Below are 24946 nucleotides of genomic sequence, written 5' to 3'. Positions count from 1 at the left end.
ATTACTGGATCTCTCGCACTCACCTTGATGTCCCGGATGAGTTGCTGGGTGGGGGTCTCTATGGGGGCTTTGCTGTCTATTACTCCCTGGATGGCGTTGGCCCACCTCATGGCCTCATTGAGAAGCTTTGTGTACAATCTGTAGGAATGTTTCCTTCCGTATACGACAATGTTCCAATATCCTGCAGATAGAAGTATTGATGTTATGGGTGGGAGTACAGAGTGGACGATGGCGGCGCACCCCTGGAGGGATCTGGTCACTGCACCTGTTTCCGTGTGAGTCCTCTCGTCCGGCTGCACCACAGAGCACAGGCTGTTCAGGACAAGGGTGCCCAGTTTGGATGCCGACCGCTCGGAGGACTTGTAATAATCTAGAGCATTTCGGGTCAGAACAAACCAGCGACGTTTTAATTTGAGCGATGCCATTTTGCTGCTGTTCTGGACTTCTTTATGGAGCCAACCTGTCAGAGCAGGAACACGAGCAATATATTATGTTACATACAACACTGCCCCCTGCAGCCAAAATATCACGAGCAGCAATCAAAGAGCAAGCTATGTGCTATATGATGTACTGTATTTTTGCCCCATGGGTGAGTAAATAAAAGTATAGATCCGTTCACTATAACGCTTAGGACTGAGCAGAAGTGCAGGAAGAGTTTTCATAGGGCTATAGGTCCCAAAACTTGGCCCGCAGGCAAGAATATTCTTTCAGCCATTGATTAGCAAAAATTCCTTAAAACATTCTTTTGCAGCCACCAATTACCATATATGTTTCCGATTCATTTACCTCTCACCAGAAACTCCTGTCCATCCACCTTGGCTTCTCCGCGCGGTTTCTGGAGCAGAGAGATCCAGTGATGCATCTCCTCCGGAATATCCGTGTTGCAGTGAATGACCCGGTTTGCAGTGATTATCACAAAGGAATTTGGTCTGTAGAAAAGAAAGAGAGTTGAATGAGATTACAGGATTTTTAAAATTCTGGCTAACAGCAGTCACCACTAGAGGGAGCTCACTATCAGAATTTATACAGCCACCACTAGAGGGAGCTCAATATCAGAATTTATGCAGCCACCACTAGAATTCGATAATAAATCCATATGCACTGAGCTCCCTCTAGTGGCCTCCAATAGAATTGCATGTTGTCTTCTGCATGGAAAGTGGGGTTACTTTGGTATAAATGCTGGTATAACAAATCACAATTCAAATGCGATATCGTCTGATATTTGTTTTTTAACCAGGTGTAAATACTGCTGTTCTCCTGAATCCTACGTTGTTTTTATTTTGTTCCTGTAGATATGGCCTCTGTACATAAATCTAGGGGTTTCTAAGACTAGATTTAAATACAGGGAAGATGTGGCCGTATCTCAGGAATGGAGAGGCGCAGGAATGAAAGAAAGACAGCGCGGGATTCAGGAGAACAGTGCTACACAACAGGTTAAAAATTATATTAGAATATATATATATATATATATATATATATATATATATATATATATATATATATATAATCAGGTTCTCTTTAACGGGGTTCCCCTACTTCCTTTACATGTGTACATGGGTCTAATCATAGAATACCCCTACAGCCTCCAGCTACTTTCTACCAGAAACAGCACCACACCTCTTCACAGGCTGTATGTGGTATTGCATCTTATCCTATTTTACATCAATGGAGCTGAGCTGTAAAAACAGACAACCCATTGACACCGTTTATGGAAGAAAACAACTTTTTTTCTAACCCGGGACAAATGTATGTAATTATACACAAAGTATTGGCTGAAAAACTTTTTTTCTACAAGGGTAATGGATTTGGCAATTTTCAGCATTCTTAATGGAAAATAAGCGATTACCGATCAGGACAGTCCGAGGCACAGACAGAATCTATAAGACCCACATCCAGGGTTCCCTGCAGGAGACAAAAAGAAGAAAAGACCGGTCTCAGGATGGAGACAGATAATGTCTGACCACAGACGGGTTCACGGGGCAACGCTGTCCTCTCTGCGGGAGACATGAAGGAATCGAGACTCCTGGGAACATGGAGTGACTCACACAAAGACACTTACCACAGCATTCTTGGGGTTGGCTTGCTCATCCCTCATATCTCGCAGCTGCAGGGAGGTCGCGCTGTGAACTCTGCTCAGGACATTGAACCAGCCGCTGCAAGAGGTAAGAGGAGGAAACTGTTCTGGATCAGTGTTCCTGGCCCACAATACTGCTGGGGGAGCCAATAAGTCACAACACGAGGGGTCCCAAATTACCCAATGTATAGGAAAAAGTTCTGCACCTTACTAATGTGCTTTGTGCTTCACTTTCTCACCACCTCAGACCTCAGCATGGAGTCAGTAAATGTCAGCTATTAATGATTAAATAGATTGCGTTTTATTGCAACGTATCGGTGAAGAAAATCCTTTGTAGGCATCAGCGACACAAGGCTCCGACCTGTCCTGATGGTTTGCTACAAAGTATCAATGTAGGTAAATAGGTTTCAATCTGGAGTGGGGCTGAATACATTTGTAGCAAATGAGAATTTATACAAAGAATTTTATTCCCTGAATCCAAAGAAGGAGGGTTCTGCTTATTGACTGCAAACAAAGATCTTGAAATTGGTGACGACGAATTGAAACATTCACGGGCCGATTCCTCGGTTTGCACAAAAGTTATTGCTACTCTGGGTGACTCTTTGCAAACTCTTAACTTTTTGAAAAGTTGGATTTTCTTGGCCTAATGTGGCCCAACAAATTCATTACCAGTTATGCCACAAACGTGGGATAAGTTAGAAAAGTGGCATAAGTTACACCAGAAACGTAGCCCAGTGCACACCCGGAGTATGCTTCGGAGGCAGACGCACACCATCTGAGTGATGCACCAAATTCATCAAGAGGTGCACGCTTTAACGATTTTGGCACATTTTATTCCAACACACCCTTCATAAAGAGTGCAAAACACTATTCTTGGTGCATCAGCCCCAAATCTTGCATACGTTACGATGAAACCCTTACCTGGCATCTTCAGGCGTCTCGGCCACAATGTGATAGGTTCGCTCCTCAGTGACGATATCCAGAGCGTTCTCCTTCTCATGAATATCAATGATGGCTCTGAATCACAGCAGACAGGAGTCAGACACACACAGGTTGTAATGTGCGAACCATACCTCCAGCCGTTCAGAGACTCACTTTGCGTTGCGGACGTCGATGGTCCCCCTTAGTCGTTCCTCGCTGTCATTCTCAAAGTACATCAGCTTTGACTCTCTCAGCACGAACCAGCGCCGTTTCCAGTTGCGCCGGGACAATGTGGACATCCCACCTCCCTTCTTATAGAGCCAGCCTGATTTCAAAGCCTCCTGTTTAGTCCGGAACCACATGAAGGTTTCGTCTTTTAGGACGCACCACCGACGTCGCCACATGTTCATGAGGCCGCCAGCTGGAAGGACAAGATCAATATGAAGGACAGCAGTACAGTGCTTCTCTGATCCTGCTGGAAAACTTAAAACTAGGCCCCTCGACAGATTGCAGTAGATCACGTGGGGGACGGCTAAGCAGCAAGACACCCCATGTTCAGCTTATCATTGGAGGAAAGCTTCTTCTAAAGAAGAAGGAAATGTATAAATTTCAATGATTAAATGCATTACCTTTCATATACAAGTAACTGTGGAAATAGGGGGGGCCGCCTCCATTAAACAGCGTGACACGTGAAGTCATCAGTTCTTCATCGGTGTCAATATGGCTGTCTGCCTCTTCATCACTGTCCAAGAACTACAAGAAAAATATTGAATAAACCTCAGTCGTCCACACTGGGAGCTTTTCATGACTATTCTGTAATCTCAGCACAAACACTTCCTGCAAAGCTCAAGCAAAACACTAAAAGTAACAATAAAAACCTCTTCTGTGGCCACTAAACTAGATGAGCTCAGAAAAGTCAATATCGCAAGTCCATGCAAGAGAAAAACAGGAACTGTGCACATACCGACCCAAGACGTAACACCATGTGTGCATGTTCCCCGAAGAGCAAGACAAGACAATGAGCCGATGGGGCTACTCACCGAGTCCAGACTTCCACACTGGGATCCGTAGCTGCCGGGTTTGGAGATCCGAAGAATCTCTTCATCGGTTAAGTGACCGTCACTTGAGTTCCTGGCATCAGTAGAACCAGGTGGACCTTCATCAAACTCTTCATGGTCATAGTCTGACTCCACATCCGGAGGGTAGCTGTAGATGGGCTCCTGGGCCTCTTCGCTGTTACTCTGGATATCTGACAGGCATTGATAGATGCTCTCAGATTTGTCAGAGAGGGCGCTATACACATCTTGAGTAGACTGTGGCTCTAGAGGAGACACCTGTGAATCAGTGGAGTTGCCAGGAATTTGCGTGTACGTTCCATTTTCCGAAAAGCTCCCGCTTGTCCTAAGCACATAGTCATCTTCTTCCAATAACATTGGAGGTGGAGGTGGTAACATCTCATCATCTGCATGAAATCCTTCGTCAACCTCCTCCTCAGCCAAAGGGGCCACCAAACTGCCTACCACGTTCAAATTTCCTTCGACACCACTCTCTAAGCTGTTGGCGCTCTCATCCAAGTTCCCAAAATCTAACAGCTCCAAGAACTCTTGAGCCACCCGAGAGGCTTCCTTCTCAAGCTTATGGATCTGCTCCTCCCGCTGTCGCGTCAACTCATTACGGGTATCCGTACAAGTGATTGACACTCCATCTATCTTCTGTTGCTGATGCAATTTCTCTATTTCTTTTTCTAGTCTCAAGATCTCGTCCATCTGTCGTTTCTCCTCCTCTTGGAGGAGAAGGTTCTCCAGGTTTCGAGCTTTTTCCTGTTCTTCCTAGAAAATAATATCATAAAGTTAAAAAAGTAGAATTTGGAGAACCTGAGACACCCATCTGTTTGGTTTTTGGCCAAGTTGGCATGGACCATCATCTTCTAGTCCAAAAACAGTCTAGAAAAGGTGAACCAACAATGCCAGACTAACCTGAGCAGCCCTGAGCTCAGCCTCCAGCCGCTCCTGCTCCCTAGAAAAAAAAAAGCAATAAGAATTAAATTAGGCCAACCCAAGATGAGAGATCCTCAAAGAACTGAACTCGAAGAGCTCCAACTGATCCACAGAGTGAAGACGACATCCAAGGCTTGGGTGACCCATTACCTTCTCTCTTCCTCTTCTCGTCTTTTCCGCTCTTCCTCCATTCTTCTTTGCTCTTCCAGTTCTTGTCTCATTCTTTCCTCCTCCTCTTTCCGTTTTCTCTCCTCCTCCTCTCGGCATCTCCTTTCCTCCTCCAGCATTTGCTGATACAGGCGCCTCGCAGTCCTCCCGCGCCAGTGCTTCTGAAACTGCACAGCCGAATGTCGGAGCCTTAGGTATGTTCTTTTCCAAAAATGAGCTCGATAATTCTTCTGAATGGTGATGATGCTAAGACGCACGTGCTTATAATGCTTCCTGCAAGAAAAGAGGGAGGAAGTTACTGCGTGCATAGATTCTACCAAGGACATTGTCAATATGTCCAATTTCCTGCTAGTCCATGTTCTCAACCTCCCTAATCTACAGAATTGCTGCATACAAAGGTCAAAAAGATGAAGCTATAGCGAAAACTCAGTATAGTCTACCGGGAAACCATGCTGAAACAACTGTCCAGTCAATGTCCGCAGGGGAAGTATTATAGTAATGCAATTATATTCTTGTACATAGGAGCAGTATTATAGTAGTTATATTCATGTATATAGGGGGCAGTATTATAGTAGTTATATTCTTGTACATAGGAGCAGTATTATAGTAGTTATATTCATGTATATAGGGGCAGTATTATAGTAGTTACATTCCTGTACATAGGGAGCAGTATTATAGTAGATATATTCTTGTACATGGGGGCAGTATTATAGTAGTTATATTATTGTACATAAGGGCAGTATTATAGTAGTTATATTCTTGTACATAGGAGCAGTATTATAGTAGTTATATTCTTGTACATAGGGAGCAGTATTATAGTAGATATATTCTTGTACATGGGGGCAGTATTATAGTAGTTATATTCTTGTACATAGGAGCAGTATTATAGTAGTTATATTCTTGTACATAGGGGGCAGTATTATAGTAGTTATATTCTTGTACATAGGGGGCAGTATTATAGTAGGTAGTAGACCATAAGGCATGCTAGAATAAATGTTTCCTTTACACTAAACCAACAAACAACGCCAGCCCCTTGTGTTTTAACCATTAACCCCGTTATCTCTTGCTGATGACCAGTTATGAAGGTATTGATGTCCAAGTCCTCCTAAACAACAGGGACATTTGAAACCACTCAGAAGTCTACTGAGCTATGAATAACCTCATTACACTAATATTAGTAGTTTTCCAGGTTACTATAAGTGTGGTGCTTAGAGCCTTTTGTTAGGCAGTGTAGGGCAGCACCACAATTCCCCCCATTTGCACCATTTATCGATGATTCCTGGATGGACGGAGACGCATGGAAGCAGAAACGCGCATCTCACACATGACTCATTTCGCCGCCCTGATTCCTTGCAGCAACAAACACTGCACCATCCTGCAATCTACTCCCTGAACAAAAACATTACCTTATCCTACATCCGGCCCGCTGACCCAGAGTAACAGCAGGGGCTAAAAATAAGAACTCTCATTCATCACCATCATCCACCTCCAATCACTGAGCCACTTCTGATAATAAATGGCCATAATTCTTTAAATTAAAAGGACTTCTGGTACCTCGTTCAATAGTTTGAATGTCCTTATGTTACACAAATGAGGAAAGACGACTGTAAGCTCTTGGGGCAAGAATCGATAAAACAATGAAATTACAGAAAAATGGGATGAGTTTTGTGTTGTGAGATGCACAACTTTAGGAATGTGTAAAAATGGCGCAAATTGGGGCAAGTAAGTATTTACACAAATGTACCGAGCAAAAAACTGCATTTTTCACCTTCTTAAATTTCCGTCAATTTCGCTTAAAACTTTTCAAAACTTTTGCAGTTGGTAGAAAAAGTTTCTAAAACACCATATAACTTGACACATAACATGCATTCCCCTGCGGTATAGATCACCTAAGTCTTTCCAGAAATGATCGATCTGATTAACCCTATGTTCTCTGGAGTCAGCCCCTGTCTAGTAAACCATCAGGTGCATGCACTATTTCACCTTGGGATAATCTTCAAAGTCAGACGTAAGAAAAAAGGCGCTAGAGCCGAGCGCACTGAAGCCTTACCTGGCGATGTACCCCTGGATGTGCGCTCGGATGACCAAAGCCGCTCTCCTCAGCTCCTGATCCCGAGTCTTCTCCAGGCGCTGCTCCAGAGCTTCTTTGAGGAACACCTGTGGGTGAGTGAAGACACCTTGTAAGTGAGATGATGGGAGCCATATGACAGGTGTGAACTGCAGCTGTGTGGTCTGTGCGGCTCTGGACTAGGATATTCTTCTCGCACCAAGAAAAGAAAGGAGTTACGGGGAGGGGTTAAGCAAAGGAGGAGAAGGGGATGATCCAAAGTTATGAGTCAGTGAGTTGAAGCCGGACACCACAAAAAGGGCACGCACCAGATCGTAAGGACGGAACAGCAGTGCACAAGTAGATGCAGCAGAGTTTATCAGAGGAAGTTACAAGAAATAGATGCAGACCTGGCCAAAGACGCAGCGGCCAACCCACCACCGCCTGGCCAAAAATGCAGCGGCCCACCCCACCACCGCCTGGCCAACAACGCAGCGGCCCACCCCACCACCACCTGGCCAAAAAACGCAGCGGCCCACCCCACCACCACCTGGCCAAAAACGCAGCGGCCCACCCCACCACCACCTGGCCAAAAAACGCAGCGGCCCATCCCACCACCACCTGGCCAAAAAACGCAGCGACCCACCCCACCACCACCTGGCCAAAAAACGCAGCGGCCCACCCCACCACCACCTGGCCAAAAACATAGCAGCCCACCCCCACACCATGGCCAAAAACGCAGTGGCCCACCCTACCGCCTGGCCAGCATTCATCAATATTACCATGCGTTGTCTATATCTCTATGCACATACAAATATAGCATAGGTGAACTTTCCTTCATTTATCTCCTGGTTCAGATGCGACCTCTCAGAGTTCAGATGATGTATCAGGTTTATCTGCATCGCTATGATTTTACATGGGACTGCGGGTAAGCCCACTATATCTAAATTCTTTAAACCTGGACATTGTAGTGCAGGCACACTCTGCTCTGCTACATCTATACTGCACACACAGGATGGGAGGGACACTGGGATGTAGGAACGCACACAGGATGGGAAAAAAGACACAGGATACAGAGATGGGTTTGCAGGAAGATCCAGAGACACAGACCCGACCCAGACTGCACAATGGACCTGGACACACAAATCCCAGAACTGTACGTACGATAGACCTGGGGGGCCGGCAAAGACCCCAAATAAGTCCCCAAGAACGAGAGCAAGAGATCCAGGTGCAATAATCTGCAGACACACACGAGGGCAGAGTCAAGTGTGGATGGCACTGCCCAGTGACGCTCATTGCCCCCGGAGCTGCACTCGCTCTGTACTGTACATTGCAGCTGTTTTATTTGGCTAAACCCTATGACAAAGACGCTGCCCCCTCCTTGTGCTCCCGGCTTCCTTCCAGAAGTTGTTCCTTCCGTTCACAAACAATCGACGGGAGAAAACGCACATGGAGCAGAGTCAATGAGCTCCTGAAGTAGGTGCAAGTATGTATGTGATAGAGCAAGAACATGGCAACGGGACGCAAGTCTAGATAGTGAGCCCCCTATGTATTATGCGATGGCTTCAAAAGGCTCATTCTCATATTCCTAGGCCGATCTTGTAAAAACAAGAAGAATCAAGCATTTCTGCAATTTACTGCTTTGTTAATACTGTATCTCAAGAACGTCTTCAATGTTTTCAGCTTGTTGTCTAGGAGACTGACCACTGCTGCTGTCCAGCTTGTAAGCGCTGCACTGAAGCTGCCTGGGACTAGGAGGTAAAGTTTGTAACGCTGCTGTCTAGCAGCGGTGGTCGGTTTCCAAGTCAATTAGCTGTAAAACAAAACGTTCAAGAATGGCTGAAAATTTTAATAAGCTGTAAATAGGAAAACTGCTCGGTATTATCCATCATAAGGTGGGAATAACCCTTTAAAGGACGTCGTTTTCTGATGGACTCGCGGATGTCCCACTGATTATAATTGGCACATTGCAATGCTTCATCTGACCTGTGGTGGTGCTGTAGGGGAATTGAACACTTATTATAGCTGACCGAGGGAGGTCCGGGAAGGATTTTCCCAGTTTTCTGTAAAAAGTTCTGCACATCTTCTAATCTACGTAAAGGTTTCAATCCCTGAACCTTTTTAAGATCTCCGCTTGCTGTCATTTAAAGAGAACTCGTTCTCCTGTATGAGCTGCACGAACAGAGCTGTCTACAGACATATGGACCTACTATTGAGCCCATTGACCCCCCCTGTGCATGTAGTTCATATTTAACTCATCTGTGGGGGTCTCAGGACCGGCACCCCCCCCCCCCCCCCCCAAATCAGCAGCTCTATACAGCATCTTTCATATATTATAAGTTACCCTTTAAGACTGACATTCTATGGTTAACTTAAACGGGTTTTCCACTTCTAGGTTCCTCCAGTGGCCAGCCCTGTGTCTATACAATAAATTCATAGGGTAGTCATCCTCCCCAGGTCTGGTGTGGGTCTCCACTGCCGCTTTGGCTATTGTGTTCTGGCTGTTGCGGCGCAACTACAGTGCACATCACCGCTGCAGCCAATCATTGAGCTTGGCTCTGCAGCTTGTACTGTCTACATGAGTGGAGTAGCCAAGCTCAATGATTGCCTTCAGCAGTTGCACTGCTCTGCGGTTGCGTCGTCACCGCTGAAGTCAAAATGCACCAACACCGAGCAGCGGTAGACAGCCAGTGCTGGACCAGGGGAGGGCGAGTACCGACTGATTTTAATATTTTAACACAGCGTTGGTCAACAAAGGCCAGAACCCTAGAAATGGAGAGGCCCTTTAATATAATCTTCCCCCACATCACCCACCCCCTAATCCCCAAGTTGTAGTATTTGGCATTTAAAGTTTAAAGATCCCATATGAATTTTCTTTTCTTAGCAGGTTCGCCAAATCCAGGCTCCGCTCCGGGGGTCCATGCTAGTCTCGGTTTACTCCGGTAGTCATAAGCCATACAGCCACATTACCACTGCAGCCAATCACGGACCTCAGAAGTGACGCACAACGCAAGACCGCTGCGGCCAAAGTTAATAAAGACCGACGAGGACCACCGGGGAGCCAGCATTTGAGTGATGGGGGAACCAACAGGCAAGTTATGGATTGGGGATTTTTTTTTAGATTCTCCTTTAATCTTTATTGATGTAACCTGGGGAAAAGTATCAGAGCTTCAGGCTTCTGCGATTAGAGCGGACTTGGTCTGTGCGGAGGATGAACGCCGCACAATAAGGGTTAAGACCAATATTAACTGCAATAACACTTCTCGACTGTTAAAAGAAGCCCAAACGCGGTGACAAAAGGCGCAGCCTGTGACCCCGAGAAGAACAAAGAGGCTTTCTGTGCAGCGCCCCAGGCTACTGGCTCCCGATCCCATCCACAATAGCCCAGTGTGACTCCGCAGGCATGGCAGGCATCCCCCCAGCTCCGGGCCGGTGCCACCCAACCAGGGAAAGCGCCATGTGACGCCCGCCAGCCCTCTCCCTGACATATCGCCACGTGATGTCACCTTGCTCATGACCCGCATAAACCCCCCCGTACGTCCCTCGCCCACTGCCTCATACCACAGGGTGGAGTCACCGCCGTCACAGGGAAAACTCATCAGTCACGGCGGTTTATCACTTCAGAGAAAACGACTCTCAGCGCAGAAACAATGACCGCTTCATAAAATGGCATTTCATCAGAAGAGAATTCAACCACAATAAATAAGAAAAAAAAAAATCTCATTGCAATCACAAATCTGGTATGTACACAGCTCCAGTGGTTGCAGAACTACAAGTACCAGCACAGCTGCTGGTGATCAGACTCAAAAGGGGGGGGGGGGGGGAATCTATTAGTAATACATCAGAGGTCTAGCGGGGAGCTTCTTGGCGCTAAAGCAATACCCCGGCTGTCCTCATATCCACTAATAACTTTACCGGCCAATGCATCCATCTTTACAGTGGCCTGAGTTTTGCTTTTCTGATACAAAGCTCCGAATCCTCTGCACGGCAAAGATTTTGTAAAGTGTAAACTTTTGCTGCCTGCAGTCACCACTGGAGGGACCTCACTGCATTCCGATACACATAGAGCTACATAATGAAACTTTATGCAGGGAGCTCCCCCTGGTGGTGACTGCAGGTGGTCAAACTTCTAATGTAAGTGTGCAGGGAATTTGGGGCTTTTATATCTAAACAGCAGAGCCCCCAACACAACAAAGATGTAATAAACGTATTAACACGATGCAACCTAAAAAGTCACATAGAGCCAAAACATATCTTATGTGTAAACATGCATCAAATATGAATATTTATTTTTAAAGGTCGTATTCCGTTTTTATTACAGAGCTCCACGTTAATACATAAAGGGGGGTGGGGAAGGATAAACAATCCCTTTAAATCCCTTTTGCATTCTATAGGTGTCCCTGAATATAATATTAGGAGAATACAGACTTAAGTTTTGGGGACTGTCCAGTGAAATCTGTGCAGTCCTGGTCTGAAAAGAGGTAGCATTTACTAAAACCCTGCCCACAAGTAGCAATTTTTGGTTGGGATTGGTGCAATGAGGTGGAGTAAATGGTCTTTGAATTGCTAAAACCAGATGTCTTAAAATATTCAGTTTAGCTCCTGAATGTCCTGTATATAAATTACCTTGCTGAAGTCAAGAAGGTGGAGTCACTCGGTGGAAGAGTCAAGGTAGCCATACCATAAGTCTGCCCAATATGGCTTGCTGCAACATACTCTGTGACCTGCATCAAGCCTGCCTGAAATCTGCGCATGCACATCTGACTTACATTGCTGGCCCCGGCCCATGGTATATGCCCTCGTCCCGGCCACAGCAAGTTAGGAAGAGTTAGGTTTTGTACAGGTTTGAGGCGAGAAATGCTGTTCTCAGAAAGTCAAGCACATGGCAGCCTTGACTCTTACGGAGCGGCTCCTCCTCCTTGACTCCAGTCGAGTTATTCATTTACAGCCCATGCGGCGATTAAGAAGCTTAATTTTACAAAGTCTTGCCCCCATTATTACATACATATTACAGCTACTTTAGAGGCAAAAAAACAAAAACATGTTTTCACTTACAAGCAACACCACTAGGGGGAGCTCCTGGCATACAGGTTCATACAGCGCCTATGCTCCCCCTAGTGGTGGATGCAAGTGTTACATCTAAAACAGCTTTGTTTTTTTTATACCTTGGTTTTTCCAAGCTGCCATTCTTTCTTGGAGTCAAAGGTCTGCAGGAAAGCTGCACATTTTCCCCGATCGTCCTCCGTACCGGTATTATTCTTCAGGAGCATCTTATACCTAAGTGTAGAAAATTAGGGGTCAATATTCCTCCCAATGCTAAAAAAAAAGTGAGAAAGCAAAACTGACAGAAAACAAAACAAAAAAAAAAATTCCACGATTTACTCGTTTTAATATCTTCCGCTTGCTGTCAGCGAGTTGAAACACTCCTGATCGTTTGTGCTTGCATGGTAGAAAATCTGCAATTTATTTTGACGTGCTCACCGGCTCATGAAGTCAGGATACTGCCTGCGAACAGGGTACCCGGCCCTCCTGATCTTCACCGTCTCCAGCATTCCGGAGTATCTCAGCTGATTTAGGACCACGTCCGGCTTGAACTTGTCCGGCAGCTGGAATAAACCCGAAGATAAAACTGGGTAAGTAGTAACCAAGATGGGGAAAAATTTTTAGGCTGGGTCCATGTGAAGAATAGTGCGCCTTTATGCCTTCATGACTTGTACTCACCTTCTCGGTGTTGGGCTTTATGCAACGGATGAAGAAGGGGTTTGAGGTATTGAGCATTGCCATGAGAGAATGGAGGGACTCCTACAAGAACAGGACAAAACGGCATGACTCCCGATAACATTCTGTACAGATTCATTTGCTAATGTATTTTCATAGTGGTCGGTGCTCAGTTTTTCTGCTGCAAAGCTCCAAATCCGCTGCATTACCATTGAGTCATATAGTAATTCATTCGGGCTGCCTGTAGCCACCACTAGGGGGAGCTCAGCGCATACAGTTGATACAGTAGTCTCAAGCTCCCTCTATTGGTGGCCACAGGCTGTTGGATTTGTATATCTTTCTACAGGCGATTTGATGTTCTGCATCTAGAGCAGAACGATCGATTCTCATTGTACTTACTCTGAACTGAGAGCTGACTGTCGGCTTCTTCTTCTGTGTCCCCATCTTTAAGGTTTGCTCCCCACCTCTGCTGGAGACTTTTTCAAATAGGTCATAGATAAAATCCAACCTAAGTAATGAAGATGTATGCGTATAGGGGCGCTTTATAGTCCTGTGTCACCCTTTGTGTGGTAGAAATCCCAATAATCTTACCTGCTGTCTCTCAGCATGTTCAAGATGTCATCACGGAACGTGTCCCTGTTCTTTTCCAGGAAGCCTTTCACATCGTACATGACCTAAAGGGCCAACAATGGGAAAAAAAAAAAAAAAAAAAAAAAAAAAAAGACTGCATAAGATCATAGGATGACGCTCCACACAGGCAGGCCCCCCGTCAGCAGCCACTGCTCCGCAAAGGCAGGTTCCCCCCCCCCCCCCCCCATCAACAGCTGCCACTCTGCACAGGCAGGCCCCCTGTCAGCAACCACCGCTTCGCTTGGGCAGGCTTCCGGTCAGCAGCTATCGCTCTGCAAGGGCAGGATTCCCCCATCAGCAGCCGTGGCTCCGCAACGGCAGCCCCCCCTATCAACAGCCCCCATCAGTAGCCACCGCTCCCCATGGGCAAGTCCACCGCCGGCAGTCGGAGCTCCACACGTGAAGCTCCCTCCGTCAGCAGTCGAACAGCATCTGCATGACGATAGAAAAGCAGGATGATTTAGGATATATAGTCACTTACCTCGCCAGCATAGTGCTTGATGCCGAACTGGTTCTCTGTTACCCGTGGCTTCACATAGTGTGGGTTAGTCTGGGTCACAAGCAGAATTACATATTAAAATTGTAGCATACAAGCACTGACAATTGTGCAATGATTAAGGCTCTGGAAAGTTTGGGGACAATTTGCATGGAGACAGCGGGAACATAATTGGATTTATGAATTTTGCAAACAAACTTAAAATCAGTCGTCAAACTCCAGAGCGCCCCCTAGTGGTGGCTGTAGATGGACTGAATTTTATCATATGGTCTAGTTTTTATGGGGGATTTAGCGCCGTGTCTAAAAATATCAGTAATTCATGGGAGAAGAATCTGGGCCCACAATAGGCTGGTGCACTAATATACAGTAGTAAAAACCTAAGTTTTAGTGAACACCCTAGGAAAGCTGCCCCACTAGGGAGCAGTGTAGAGAGCACTTACGACATGCTGGTTATGGAGCTTCTCTAGCAGGGTGAGGTCTGTGCCTTTTGGAAAACGACTCTCCTCATTAATCAAAGCCAACAAACCGAGTTTCTATAGAAATGATGGTAAATAAAAGCGTTAATGATGGCTGCGCATGCAAGGACGTGTTCCGATTTGTGCAATGCGTCGTACCCATCCCAGTCTGTATCTCCCATCATATACACACAGCACAGCTCCCACCTTTTCCACCAGATCCAAGCATTCCGCATTGTCCATCCAGTCAATGGCTTCCCAGTGTATGCCTTCCCTGAGTAGAAGTGAATGCAAAAAAAAAAAACCGTTCAGAAACTTTCTAACAGAGGCCACTATGGGCGATTTATGGCGCACGTTAATTGCTACTCTAACAACTCTACAAAATAAAATGGAGGAAAATAAGGAGCTCAGAGGTAGGGCTGGGGTCCCACACATCACACCACACTGACTTAAAACCAGTTCTGACCTCTGTTCACACAGCTGCAGCACTAACCCAACAAGTTCTTCAGCTGTGGGAAATTGGGGCTGGATTGTATACATTTTTTGCAAATACGTCTGTCTACTGACCGCAAGCAACATTCGTCAATAATTACACTTCACTCCATTTATAAGTTTGAGGAAGCAACTTTACCATAATCTATTTTGTGTATACAGATTCTTTGCAGACCAATGTGTCTCCATGGTAACAGACTACAACCAAACAGTTATGTAGTCTGGTTCTGAAGTTACAATTCCTTCAAATCAGTCCTCTACCAGGTAGGTATCATGGGAAGGGAGTAAAGGCCCCGTCATACATAGCGATCTCGCTGGTTTTGTGACGCATCAGCGATCTCGCCAGAGAGATCGATGTGTGTGACGGGATCAGCGACTGGCCCCCCTGCCGGTTATCGCTGATCGTGCTCGATCGGCCTGGGCTGTCTTACGATCGCTGGTCTCCCGCTGGCCAGCGAGCATCGCTGCTGGTTTCTAAGGTAAACATCGGGTATCCAGGAGCAGCGCGGCAAGACTGTAGAATACAACTGCACGGCTTTTCACCATGGAGACACATCGGTCTACATAGGAGCTGTAGACACAAAATTAAAGATTTATTTTTTTTTTTTATTTGCTTCATTTTAGATTAGAACAAAAATGAAGAAATAAAGTCAGCAGCACGTACAGATTAGATTGCCGCGGAAATCATTACCTGTTATATTCCAGCTGTTCCAGGGAAAATATGTGCTTATTGAAATATTCCTGGAGCTTCTCGTTGGCGTAATTAATATTAAACTGCTCAAACCGGTTCACCTGGACAGCGATAAAATAACATGAAGTCAGAGATTGAACAACATGGTCCGTTTACCTCCACAGCAGTTCCTGGCATGGAAGTGGCTGTGTATGGATGTCACGCTCCATTAAAGGGCTTGTAGAAAATCTTAGCCGCTTCCTTTCAGAAACAGCGCCACCTTTATCCCTGGTTGACATCTGGTATTGCTGCTCATCCCTATTGAAGCGAATGAGACAGGGCAGCAATACCGCACACAGCCTGCAGACATCATTGGCGCCAATTCCTGATGAAATTGGCCATTGCTGCCTCGTCTCTACCATGTTGGGCCATTTCCAAGGACTAGAGACCATGCAACCCCAAGTGACAAGATATTCTACACCCCCAATAAGACAGAAAGCTGAAGACACAATTATGTACCCAGACAGCAGTGCATTGCCGGGAGTGCAGCTTTTAGGTTACATGACTGCATACAGGTTTAGGGTATGAACAGGAAGGATTTTTTTTACTTTAAACTTTGGGAACAACCCCGAAAGGAAAACACCATGTGGCTCCAAATCAGATGAAGTGACTCCAAGAATCATGTAGATTGGAATAGTAGAGTGTGGCCCAAAGGTGGAGTTCTCCTTGAATTGTGTCTAAATCTTAAAACTACCTGGAAGTTTTCAAATCCAAAAATATCCAGTATCCCGATCGACTTGAAGTTTTCCTTTCCTTTAATACGAGCGTTTATTTTTCCCAGCAGCCAGGAGAAACACTGAGCATAGAGCGCCATCGCCAAGGAGTCCCGGGAGTCTATAGCCTGGAGAACAGGAGTGCACATTACATGTTATGACCATAGCGAGTGTAGCAAACATGAGAAATATAGCAACTTTGCAATAGGATAAGATTAAAAGTATCCCATTATTTTGTGTCTTCGGGTATGTGCACACGTTGCGGATTCTGCTGCGGATCTGCAGCAGAATTAGCTGCGTTGTACAGTACCATTTTATTCTATGAGAAACCAAAAACGCTGTGCACATGCTGCAGATTTTTCCGCGAATTACAATCCGCAGCATGTCAATTGTTTGTGCGGAATCCGCAGCGCTTTCACACCTTCAACATTGTAGAGGTGTGAAACCACTGGGCTAAACCACAGGCTAATCTGCAGGTCTTTTGACCTGCCAATTTACCTGCGGATTTCGCCAAATCCGCAGCCCAATCCGCAACGTGTGCACATAGCCTAAGGCTCCTACAAAGAGCAATCTGTCTCCATGGTAACAGACTACAAACAAACCCCGTGTAGTCAGATCCTGCAGTAACATTTCCCTTTATCTGTCAGTTTCATTCTTTCTAACCTTTTCTACTTAAAAAAATGAAACATGACAGCAATGGTCAATTTCCACCCTCTGTACCTATTCTATGTCTCACATCGACATGGATTTGACTTGCTGTCCCTTCCAGGAATAAAGGAGATTTCCCCTTTATGTAGGAGCGCACCGGACCTCCCGGGAAATTCGCCAATCATGAATGATTCTTACCGAGTATCTGATTGTATAGTAAGAAGAGACGTTCAATCTCACCTGCTCCACCGTGAGTGGAGAACTGATCTCTTCCCCCCTCAAAATCATTGATCGCTGAGTGAGAACCTCCGACAACTGGAAGGAATCCAACCCCAACATATCGGCCACGTCACTCAAAACTAAGGGAGGAAAAGAAAAGATGTTCAAAAGAGTTTACTTCCTACTTAAAAAAGGGACACAACATCCAAAGTCTGTTCTGCATTTATTATGCTTTGCTTATATATCGCCATCGTATTCCGCAGCGCTTTACAGACAGTATCACTGTCCCCAATGGGGCTCACAATCTAGATTCCCTATCAGTATGTCTTTGGAGTGTTGGAGGAAGCCTGGGAACCAGAGGGAAACCCACGCAAACACGGGGAGAACATACAAACTCCTTTCAGATGACGATGTCCTTGGTAAGATTTTAACCCAGGACCCCAGTGCTGCAAAGCAGCAGTGCTTACCACTGAGGCAACCGTGTTAACCACTGAGTCACCATGCTAACCACTGTGCCCCCCGTGCTGCCCATCCATTGGTTTGTTGTGCAGTCAAATGCAATTTAAAGATCTCTGTTATTAGCCAGTTTTGTAAGCAATGTTTCCCACAATCCTTAGGTAATTACAATATAATGATTCTCACCTGCTTTGCTTGTAATCTGAGCGCCCCCTGCAGTCATGAACTCCAAATTCCCCAGTTGCAACGTGCCAGAAAGCAGCTTCCACACCTCCCGGATTTCCTCATCGCTGAAATCCATCACTTGCAGTGCCATCTGTGACCAGAAATCAACAATTAATGGGAAGCCACACAAAAGCCACAGATATTGACTGACCAGTTTCTTGGACATAAATAATCCTTGCCAAAGTGTTGTGTTATCTTTCAATTTATTTTATGAATAGGAGTATCAGCTTCTTATCTATTTAATTGTTGATTTTTACAGTAATGCATTCTTGTAATATACCGGTACTTCATTACCTAATTTTGTCTTTGTCTCTCTCAAACACCGTGCTGCAGAGCTGTTTTATTTGCCTAGTCCAAGCGCCATAAGAATCTGCTTCTAACTGCTGCTCAATAAAAATCTGTACTCTGCTTACAGTGTACGTGACTTTCCCCGTCTGACCCCTTCTGCTTCCCTTGGCCAAACTCAGACTGGAAAATCACTTAACATAGATCGGTCAGTAAATAGAATACGGATTCTGGCTGAGCAGCAGCAGAAAGCAGATTCTTAGGGAGCTTGAACTGGGCGGATAAAACATCAAGGCCTATTTTATATTTAAATATTGATCAGTTTTTGCAGAGTCGTAAATTTTTGTAATATAACTTCATTACCTTATTTCACCTCCTTCTGTTCCACACACCGTGCTGTTGTAACTGCCTAGCTTAAACTCCCTAAGAATCCGCTTTACGGCTCGCTTACATTGGTGTCGATGTTCTCTTGCGAAATAATCGGGCCGAATATACTAATAACACTAGGCTCAAAATGACAGAGTGTGATCAGATTGTCTTGCATGAGAGAATCGCAGCAAAGGTGGAGAAGTTGGAGAAAGTAACCTGTTTTTTTTTTACGTTGCTTCTTTACTGCCTTCAGAAAAAAAAAAAAAAAAAAGCATAAAAAAATGCAACATGTGAGCATAGTATAATCTGCTGCTTAAGGCTAGGTTTATAATAGAAAATGTAGCTGCTGAATATTGTCATGATCCATGCTGGATCATGACAGATAAAAGCACATGTAACCTTTTTTTTTTTTCCTTAAGCTGTGTGCTTAAGTTTGGTTTTGCCCCCCCGGTGGCCATTAGGATTATTAAACAGTGGTGTCTCAGTTCTAGTTTTGCCCCCGGTGGCCGTTAGGGTCATTGCACTCTGGTTTCTTTAGTTTAGTGCATGTGATTATAAAGCAGGTGTGATTGCTCTGGCTCTGCTATAAAAGAGTGTCAGGTTTTGCAATCAGTGTTGGTGATAGTGGTCATTTCCAACCATCCTTGGTGGAGAAAGGATCTAGAGAGAGTTCCTTGCAGCACAGTCAGAGTCTTGGTGTGGAAGGAGTCAGAGGGGGATTTCCTTGCAGCTCTGACAGAGCTTGGTGGCAGCTATTCAGGAGGAAAGCTGCATTCTGGTGGTGGACTCTGTTGCTGGGAGCAAGTGCAACAGAGCAAAGCTAAGTGGTGTTTCCCTGTTTGTATTTTTCCCTGGTGTGTATTAGTACAGTGGTGGGGCCAGTGCCTGCACCACCCAGCTCCCTAGCAAGGAATATGTGTAGGGTGTGCTAGGGTGACAGGTATCCTGATCTGCGCCCGGTGCGGAACCGGCCTACGGAACGTTAGGAGTGTGAGGGACACTGACTCAGGGGAGTGCAGGAGGTCTCCACGTCCCCGTTCCCTATCGCAGGGCCCACCGTTGTAACGGTTTCCCTTCCCCTTGTCTTGTTGTTTTAGTTACCGGCCTGCGGGTCCGTGTCACTCAGGACGGGCCCACGTGACAAATATATAAAGTATTGGCTCACATGTAGTGACAAGCAAGAGAAATCTCTACCAATATAGTAGTGGGGTAAAAGAACACGGCACTCCTGTGTATGGGTGCACAAGTGGGAGGCCAATGCACAGTGATATACGCAAGAAGAATGCAGCACTCAAATACAGAATTTCAAGGCGATTTAACTGAGATTTGCAATCCACAGTGATAACATAACGTTTCGCTCTGTGCACAGACCTTCCTCAGCTGCACGGATTGCCACCAGGGGACGTTATGTTCTCACTGTGCAATGCTCAAATAAATAGCAGCCAGGGTCATCCATCTGGCTAATCGGTACTCGGACGCATCCACTCTTCGCCAGTCCTTACATTGAATTGGATCCTATAATGAATGGGCAGCCAAAGTACTTGTTCTCACCCACAAAGCTCTCCACAGTGCGGCACCCCCTTACATTAGCTCCCTAATTTCTGTCGATTGGCCTAACCGACCGCTGCGCTCTGCAAACGACTTTCAACTGACCTCTGCACTAATCCGCACCTCCCACTCCCGACTTCAAGACTTCTCCCGTGCTGCTCCTATCCTCTGGAATGTTCTACCCCAAGAAATCAGGACTATCCACAATTTGCATAGTTTCAGGCGCTCCCTCAAAACACATTTGTTCAGAGCGGCCTATCAGGTTCACTGATCAAATCAAAGTCATTCTAATGTATAAGAGTGTGTGTGTAGCCCATTCACTATCTCCATCCATCCCTCACTCCCTCAAGATGGCTGGACCTTCATTGTAAATACACACCTGTACTCTGTATCTCCCCCTCCTCATTGTAGATTGTAAGCTCTCACGAGCAGGGTCGTCTTATTTTGCTTTAATTATTGTATTGTGAACGTTGTTACTTATGACTTGTATTTTGAAACTGTTAAACTGTAAAGCGCTGCGGAATATGTTAGAGCTATATAAAGATTATTAGTATTATTAATAACCTTGCAATTCTCTTTTAGAGTGTCAATTTCTTTTTTAAATATATACCAATATAGTAGATGATAAAATCATATTTCCTGCACTGATCTTGGTGCAGACATGCAATCAGCTCCTTGATGTATTCCCTCATTAGTAATATTTCTGCTATTTTTTTACTCACCAAAACCTTGTTATACATGTCTTTATCATTGAGCCCCTCGGCCGTCACACATCCAGGAGAGCAGAGATACTGATAGGAGAGGGGATCCGAGAGGGAGAGCGCTTCTGTAGACACAAGGTGTAAAGATGCCAGTCATTAAAAAGCAGAGAACTGCAATACCACCCACGGCCACTACACACTACATAGCGCTGTGCCAGATCCAGGGCACAATGGCCCCTTTAATCAGTTGATTGGCTGGGGGTGTCGGGAGTCAGATCCACACAAATCTGATATTGATAACCTTTCTCAATGTGGCTGATCAATATTAAATGAGTTGTATAGTACTGATTACCTTTCCTCATCAACCCTTTTAAAGTTCCTGAAGACTCCTTAAAAGAGATATTACCCCAAAAACCAGAGTGCAGAATACATAAATATTAGGTTTAGAAGGGATTTAGGCTTCTATATTCTTGCATTCACTGAAAATAAGGAGAAATCCTAAAATGGTGAGGAATGAAATTATATATATATATATATTATATAATATATTTCACAACTTCGTACATTCAGAAAAGAGAAAAATCTGGTTCTGATTGCACTGTAGTGAAGAATATAGCATATATCATCTAAAGAAGGAATCTGGATTGCAGGATTTTGCTAAATATAATCCTTTATTGTACTTTAACAAGTATTGAAGTGCTGCCTCTTTATTCCAATTTTTAAATATATATATATATATATATATATATATATATATATATATATATATATATATATATATATACACACATACATATATATATATATATATATATATATATATATATATATATATATATATACACATACATACATATACACACACACACACACACACACACATACATACATACATACATACACACACACATCTATCTCACTAAATAAACATACATTATACAATAAAGTTACATTTGGAATTTACCTCTTTCTTCCTTACTGGCCCCCGCAAGTAGAGCATAGAATATGTGATAGTTCCTCTCACCAGGACTTTGCCGCGTAACTCTGGTCTAAGGGTGGAAATAAGGAAGAACTGGAAGGGTTAGACCATTGGCCTCACACTGATGAATATATCCTCCATAGTGGATAGAGAAACTCACCTTCTCCAGTAAATCTGGTAAGGTAAAAGTTAAGGAAAGTAAAAGAAAAATAAAGAAAATAAATAACCAATATTTTTTCATAATTTGCACCAAGTTCTCTTGATGCAATATCAGAAACAGACACCAGGGGGCAGTCAATCTTTGAACATCCCCAAGATCATTAGTGACAGACTTGATGTAACTGCATAAACATCTGGGTAAAAGAAGCAGCCTGCCCGATGAATGGAGTTATGACGTTATTCTGCCTCTGGGCAGGGCAGTGCGCTCCTAATGATTGACAGGTCGGACCAGCTGCATTGTGGCACCGCTGGATCGAATAGTGTGCTCTCTGATGTTCGCTCTCTGATGTTATAAGCACATACAACTTTGCCTCTGCAGCATCGGAGGAGCGGAACTGAAATGAAGGTGGCCTGGATCCAGCAATCTGGAAAGCTTCAGGGCTGCACTCACAAGCTCTATATCAAACAGCTTGTAAGCACTGCGCTTGTTGGCCAGGAAGTCAGACACTGCGGATAAACTGCAGAAGTAGTCGGGAACTATAGCCAGCAGTAAACTATAGAAATGAAATTTTTTTTTTAAAGTAATAAGGAATCAGGGGTCTTCAAAACCTTGAACAATTACTATTGAAAATATATTGGAAAATTGACACTTTATTTAAAAAAAATAATAATCCATTGGCTGATATCAGAATACCCCTTTAATAACCAGAACTGTCACAACAGCAGTAGGGAGTTTTAACTAAGAACTCATCGTGCAATTTATGTCCACACGATTTTACCACATTTTATAAATATACCGTCCTCCGTCTTCCACATGACGGGTCATGATCCTCACCAGAACATGGAGGGGATTATACACAGGTCAAGTCTTCCCGATACACACCTCATTACAGTACAAGAAGCAGACCGATTCCTCTAGACCTTTCACATTTCCTTAAAATAAAGGAACCCGCAGCTTCCTGTTCCTCGTCTCATCAGCAGGTGACATTAATAGGGGATGAGTTCTACATCAGATCTTATACTGCAAAAATATCATCTACATGATCAATGTCTGCTTCAGCCAAGCTTACAGTCCATATCATTGTAGTGCAAGAACCAATATACAGAACACAAATTCTTATATATAGGGGCAATATTATAGTAGTTATATACTTGTACATAGGGGGCAATATTATAGTAGTTATATTCTTGTACATAGGGGGCAGTATTATAGTAGTTATATTCTTGTACATAGGGGGCAGTATTATAGTAGTTATATTCTTGTACATAGGAGCAGTATTATAGTAGTTATATTCTTGTACATAGGAGCAGTATTATAGTAGTTATATTCTTGTACATAGGAGCAGTATTATAGTAGTTATATTCTTGTACATAGGAGCAGTATTATAGTAGTTATATTCTTGTACACAGGAGCAGTATTATAGTAGTTATATTCTTGTACACAGGAGCAGTATTATAGTAGTTATATTCTTGTACATAGGAGCAGTATTATAGTAGTTATATTCTTGTACACAGGAGCAGTATTATAGTAGTTATATTCTTGTACACAGGAGCAGTATTATAGTAGTTATATTCTTGTACATAGGAGCAGTATTATAGTAGTTATATTCTTGTACATAGGAGCAGTATTATAGTAGTTATATTCTTGTACATAGGGGGCAGTATTATAGTAGTTATATTCTTGTATATAGGGGCAGTATTATAGTAGTTATAATCTTGTATATAGGAGCAGTATTATAGTAGTTATATTCTTGTACATAGGGGGCAGTATTATAGTAGTTATATTCTTGTACATAGGGGGCAGTATTATAGTAGTTATATTCTTGTATATAGGGGCAGTATTATAGTAGTTATATTCTTGTACATAGGGGGCAGTATTATAGTAGTTATATTCTTGTACATAGGGGGCAGTATTATAGTAGTTATATTCTTGTATATAGGGGAAGTATTACAGTAGTTATTTTCTTGTATATGAGACCTTGGAGTGTTGATTTCAGAACTTGTGTTATCACCACTATATCAATATTTTCTGACTATACTATGGTGGGTTCTGATATTACTGGTGCGCCGCCGGCACAGATATTTTTAGTAGGAACATCGTACTGCTCCAATTTCACTTCTGCAGGGAATTCTCATGTGTTCGGCACAGGTGATGATCTGATCATCTGGGCGTTTGTATTCATTTAGAAAGTGAGAATTGAATTTCTTCTCTCTGTAGGCGACACATAATAAATGCCGGCGCTTCCTCTGTGGGGATAAGTTGGTGTAATTAGGTTCTCTGCACATCTGCGCACGCTGCTCATGACATCAACCTGTCACTGTGTATACGGAGAAGGATACAGTCCACCACGCGGCCCCCCTGGATGTGGCCCTGCTGGGAGAAATGCAGCTGGATGAATTTTCCAAAGCGACTCGAGTTGTTATTGTAGACGGTCTTTGCGTTTCCAAAAGCTTCGAGAATTGGGCTATGGAAGAAGATATAAATCAGAGTGCAAATCCAGCAAATATACACAGGCGGGGTCATAGCAATGTTCTATACATACACAATGGTCAGCGTGGGAGCTGCATTAACCCAATGGTGTGATCCGTGCAACGAAAATTTGTTCATGACACTAAATAGCAACAATTAATAGATATACTGTATATCCCAATTGTTGAGCCTAGATAAATGGCACTTCCAATCAACTATAATATCCAATAAGGTACAGGAAGTATATAACCATAAAATAAATAGCCTTTATTCATATACAGTTGCAACAAAAAAAAACAAAAAAAAAAAACACACTTTAAAAAGGGAGATACATGTCCAATATACTCTCACAAGGTCCATATGTAGATTGTAGTAATGATACACAGATGTATATATAGTACTGTATTGCAAATAATGGGCACTATTAAAAACATGAGACACACATA

At 44.0% G+C, this 24946-nt stretch overlaps 1 protein-coding gene across 1 annotated transcript in view; it reads right to left on the bottom strand.

The window, feature by feature from the left end:
* The window catches only part of LOC141049265 (unconventional myosin-X-like), a 105982-nt gene that overhangs the window by 37423 nt on the left and 43613 nt on the right, over positions 1 to 24946 (bottom strand). Inside the window, exons 6-33 of the mRNA XM_073545519.1 lie at positions 24371 to 24495; positions 22032 to 22045; positions 21857 to 21941; positions 20914 to 21017; positions 17951 to 18080; positions 17330 to 17448; positions 16423 to 16569; positions 15690 to 15790; positions 14714 to 14780; positions 14492 to 14584; positions 14037 to 14105; positions 13517 to 13599; positions 13325 to 13433; positions 12929 to 13009; positions 12689 to 12813; positions 12373 to 12484; positions 7211 to 7317; positions 5143 to 5433; positions 4972 to 5011; positions 4036 to 4824; positions 3625 to 3748; positions 3170 to 3416; positions 2996 to 3091; positions 2060 to 2153; positions 1847 to 1902; positions 787 to 929; positions 266 to 460; positions 24 to 181 (exon numbers count right to left, since the gene is read on the bottom strand). Of these exons, the coding sequence (XP_073401620.1) occupies positions 24 to 181; positions 266 to 460; positions 787 to 929; positions 1847 to 1902; positions 2060 to 2153; positions 2996 to 3091; positions 3170 to 3416; positions 3625 to 3748; positions 4036 to 4824; positions 4972 to 5011; positions 5143 to 5433; positions 7211 to 7317; positions 12373 to 12484; positions 12689 to 12813; positions 12929 to 13009; positions 13325 to 13433; positions 13517 to 13599; positions 14037 to 14105; positions 14492 to 14584; positions 14714 to 14780; positions 15690 to 15790; positions 16423 to 16569; positions 17330 to 17448; positions 17951 to 18080; positions 20914 to 21017; positions 21857 to 21941; positions 22032 to 22045; positions 24371 to 24495 (3904 nt within the window). The remainder of the gene's footprint in view (positions 1 to 23; positions 182 to 265; positions 461 to 786; positions 930 to 1846; positions 1903 to 2059; positions 2154 to 2995; positions 3092 to 3169; positions 3417 to 3624; positions 3749 to 4035; positions 4825 to 4971; positions 5012 to 5142; positions 5434 to 7210; positions 7318 to 12372; positions 12485 to 12688; positions 12814 to 12928; positions 13010 to 13324; positions 13434 to 13516; positions 13600 to 14036; positions 14106 to 14491; positions 14585 to 14713; positions 14781 to 15689; positions 15791 to 16422; positions 16570 to 17329; positions 17449 to 17950; positions 18081 to 20913; positions 21018 to 21856; positions 21942 to 22031; positions 22046 to 24370; positions 24496 to 24946) is intronic.

This window comes from Dendrobates tinctorius, unplaced genomic scaffold, assembly GCF_039654945.1.
Source record: "Dendrobates tinctorius isolate UK_male_01 unplaced genomic scaffold, ASM3965494v1 ptg000143l, whole genome shotgun sequence".
NCBI classification, from domain to species: domain Eukaryota; kingdom Metazoa; phylum Chordata; class Amphibia; order Anura; family Dendrobatidae; genus Dendrobates; species Dendrobates tinctorius.
The sequence above is the reverse complement of the archived record's forward strand: the minus strand, read 5'-3'. Positions and strand labels throughout refer to the sequence as shown.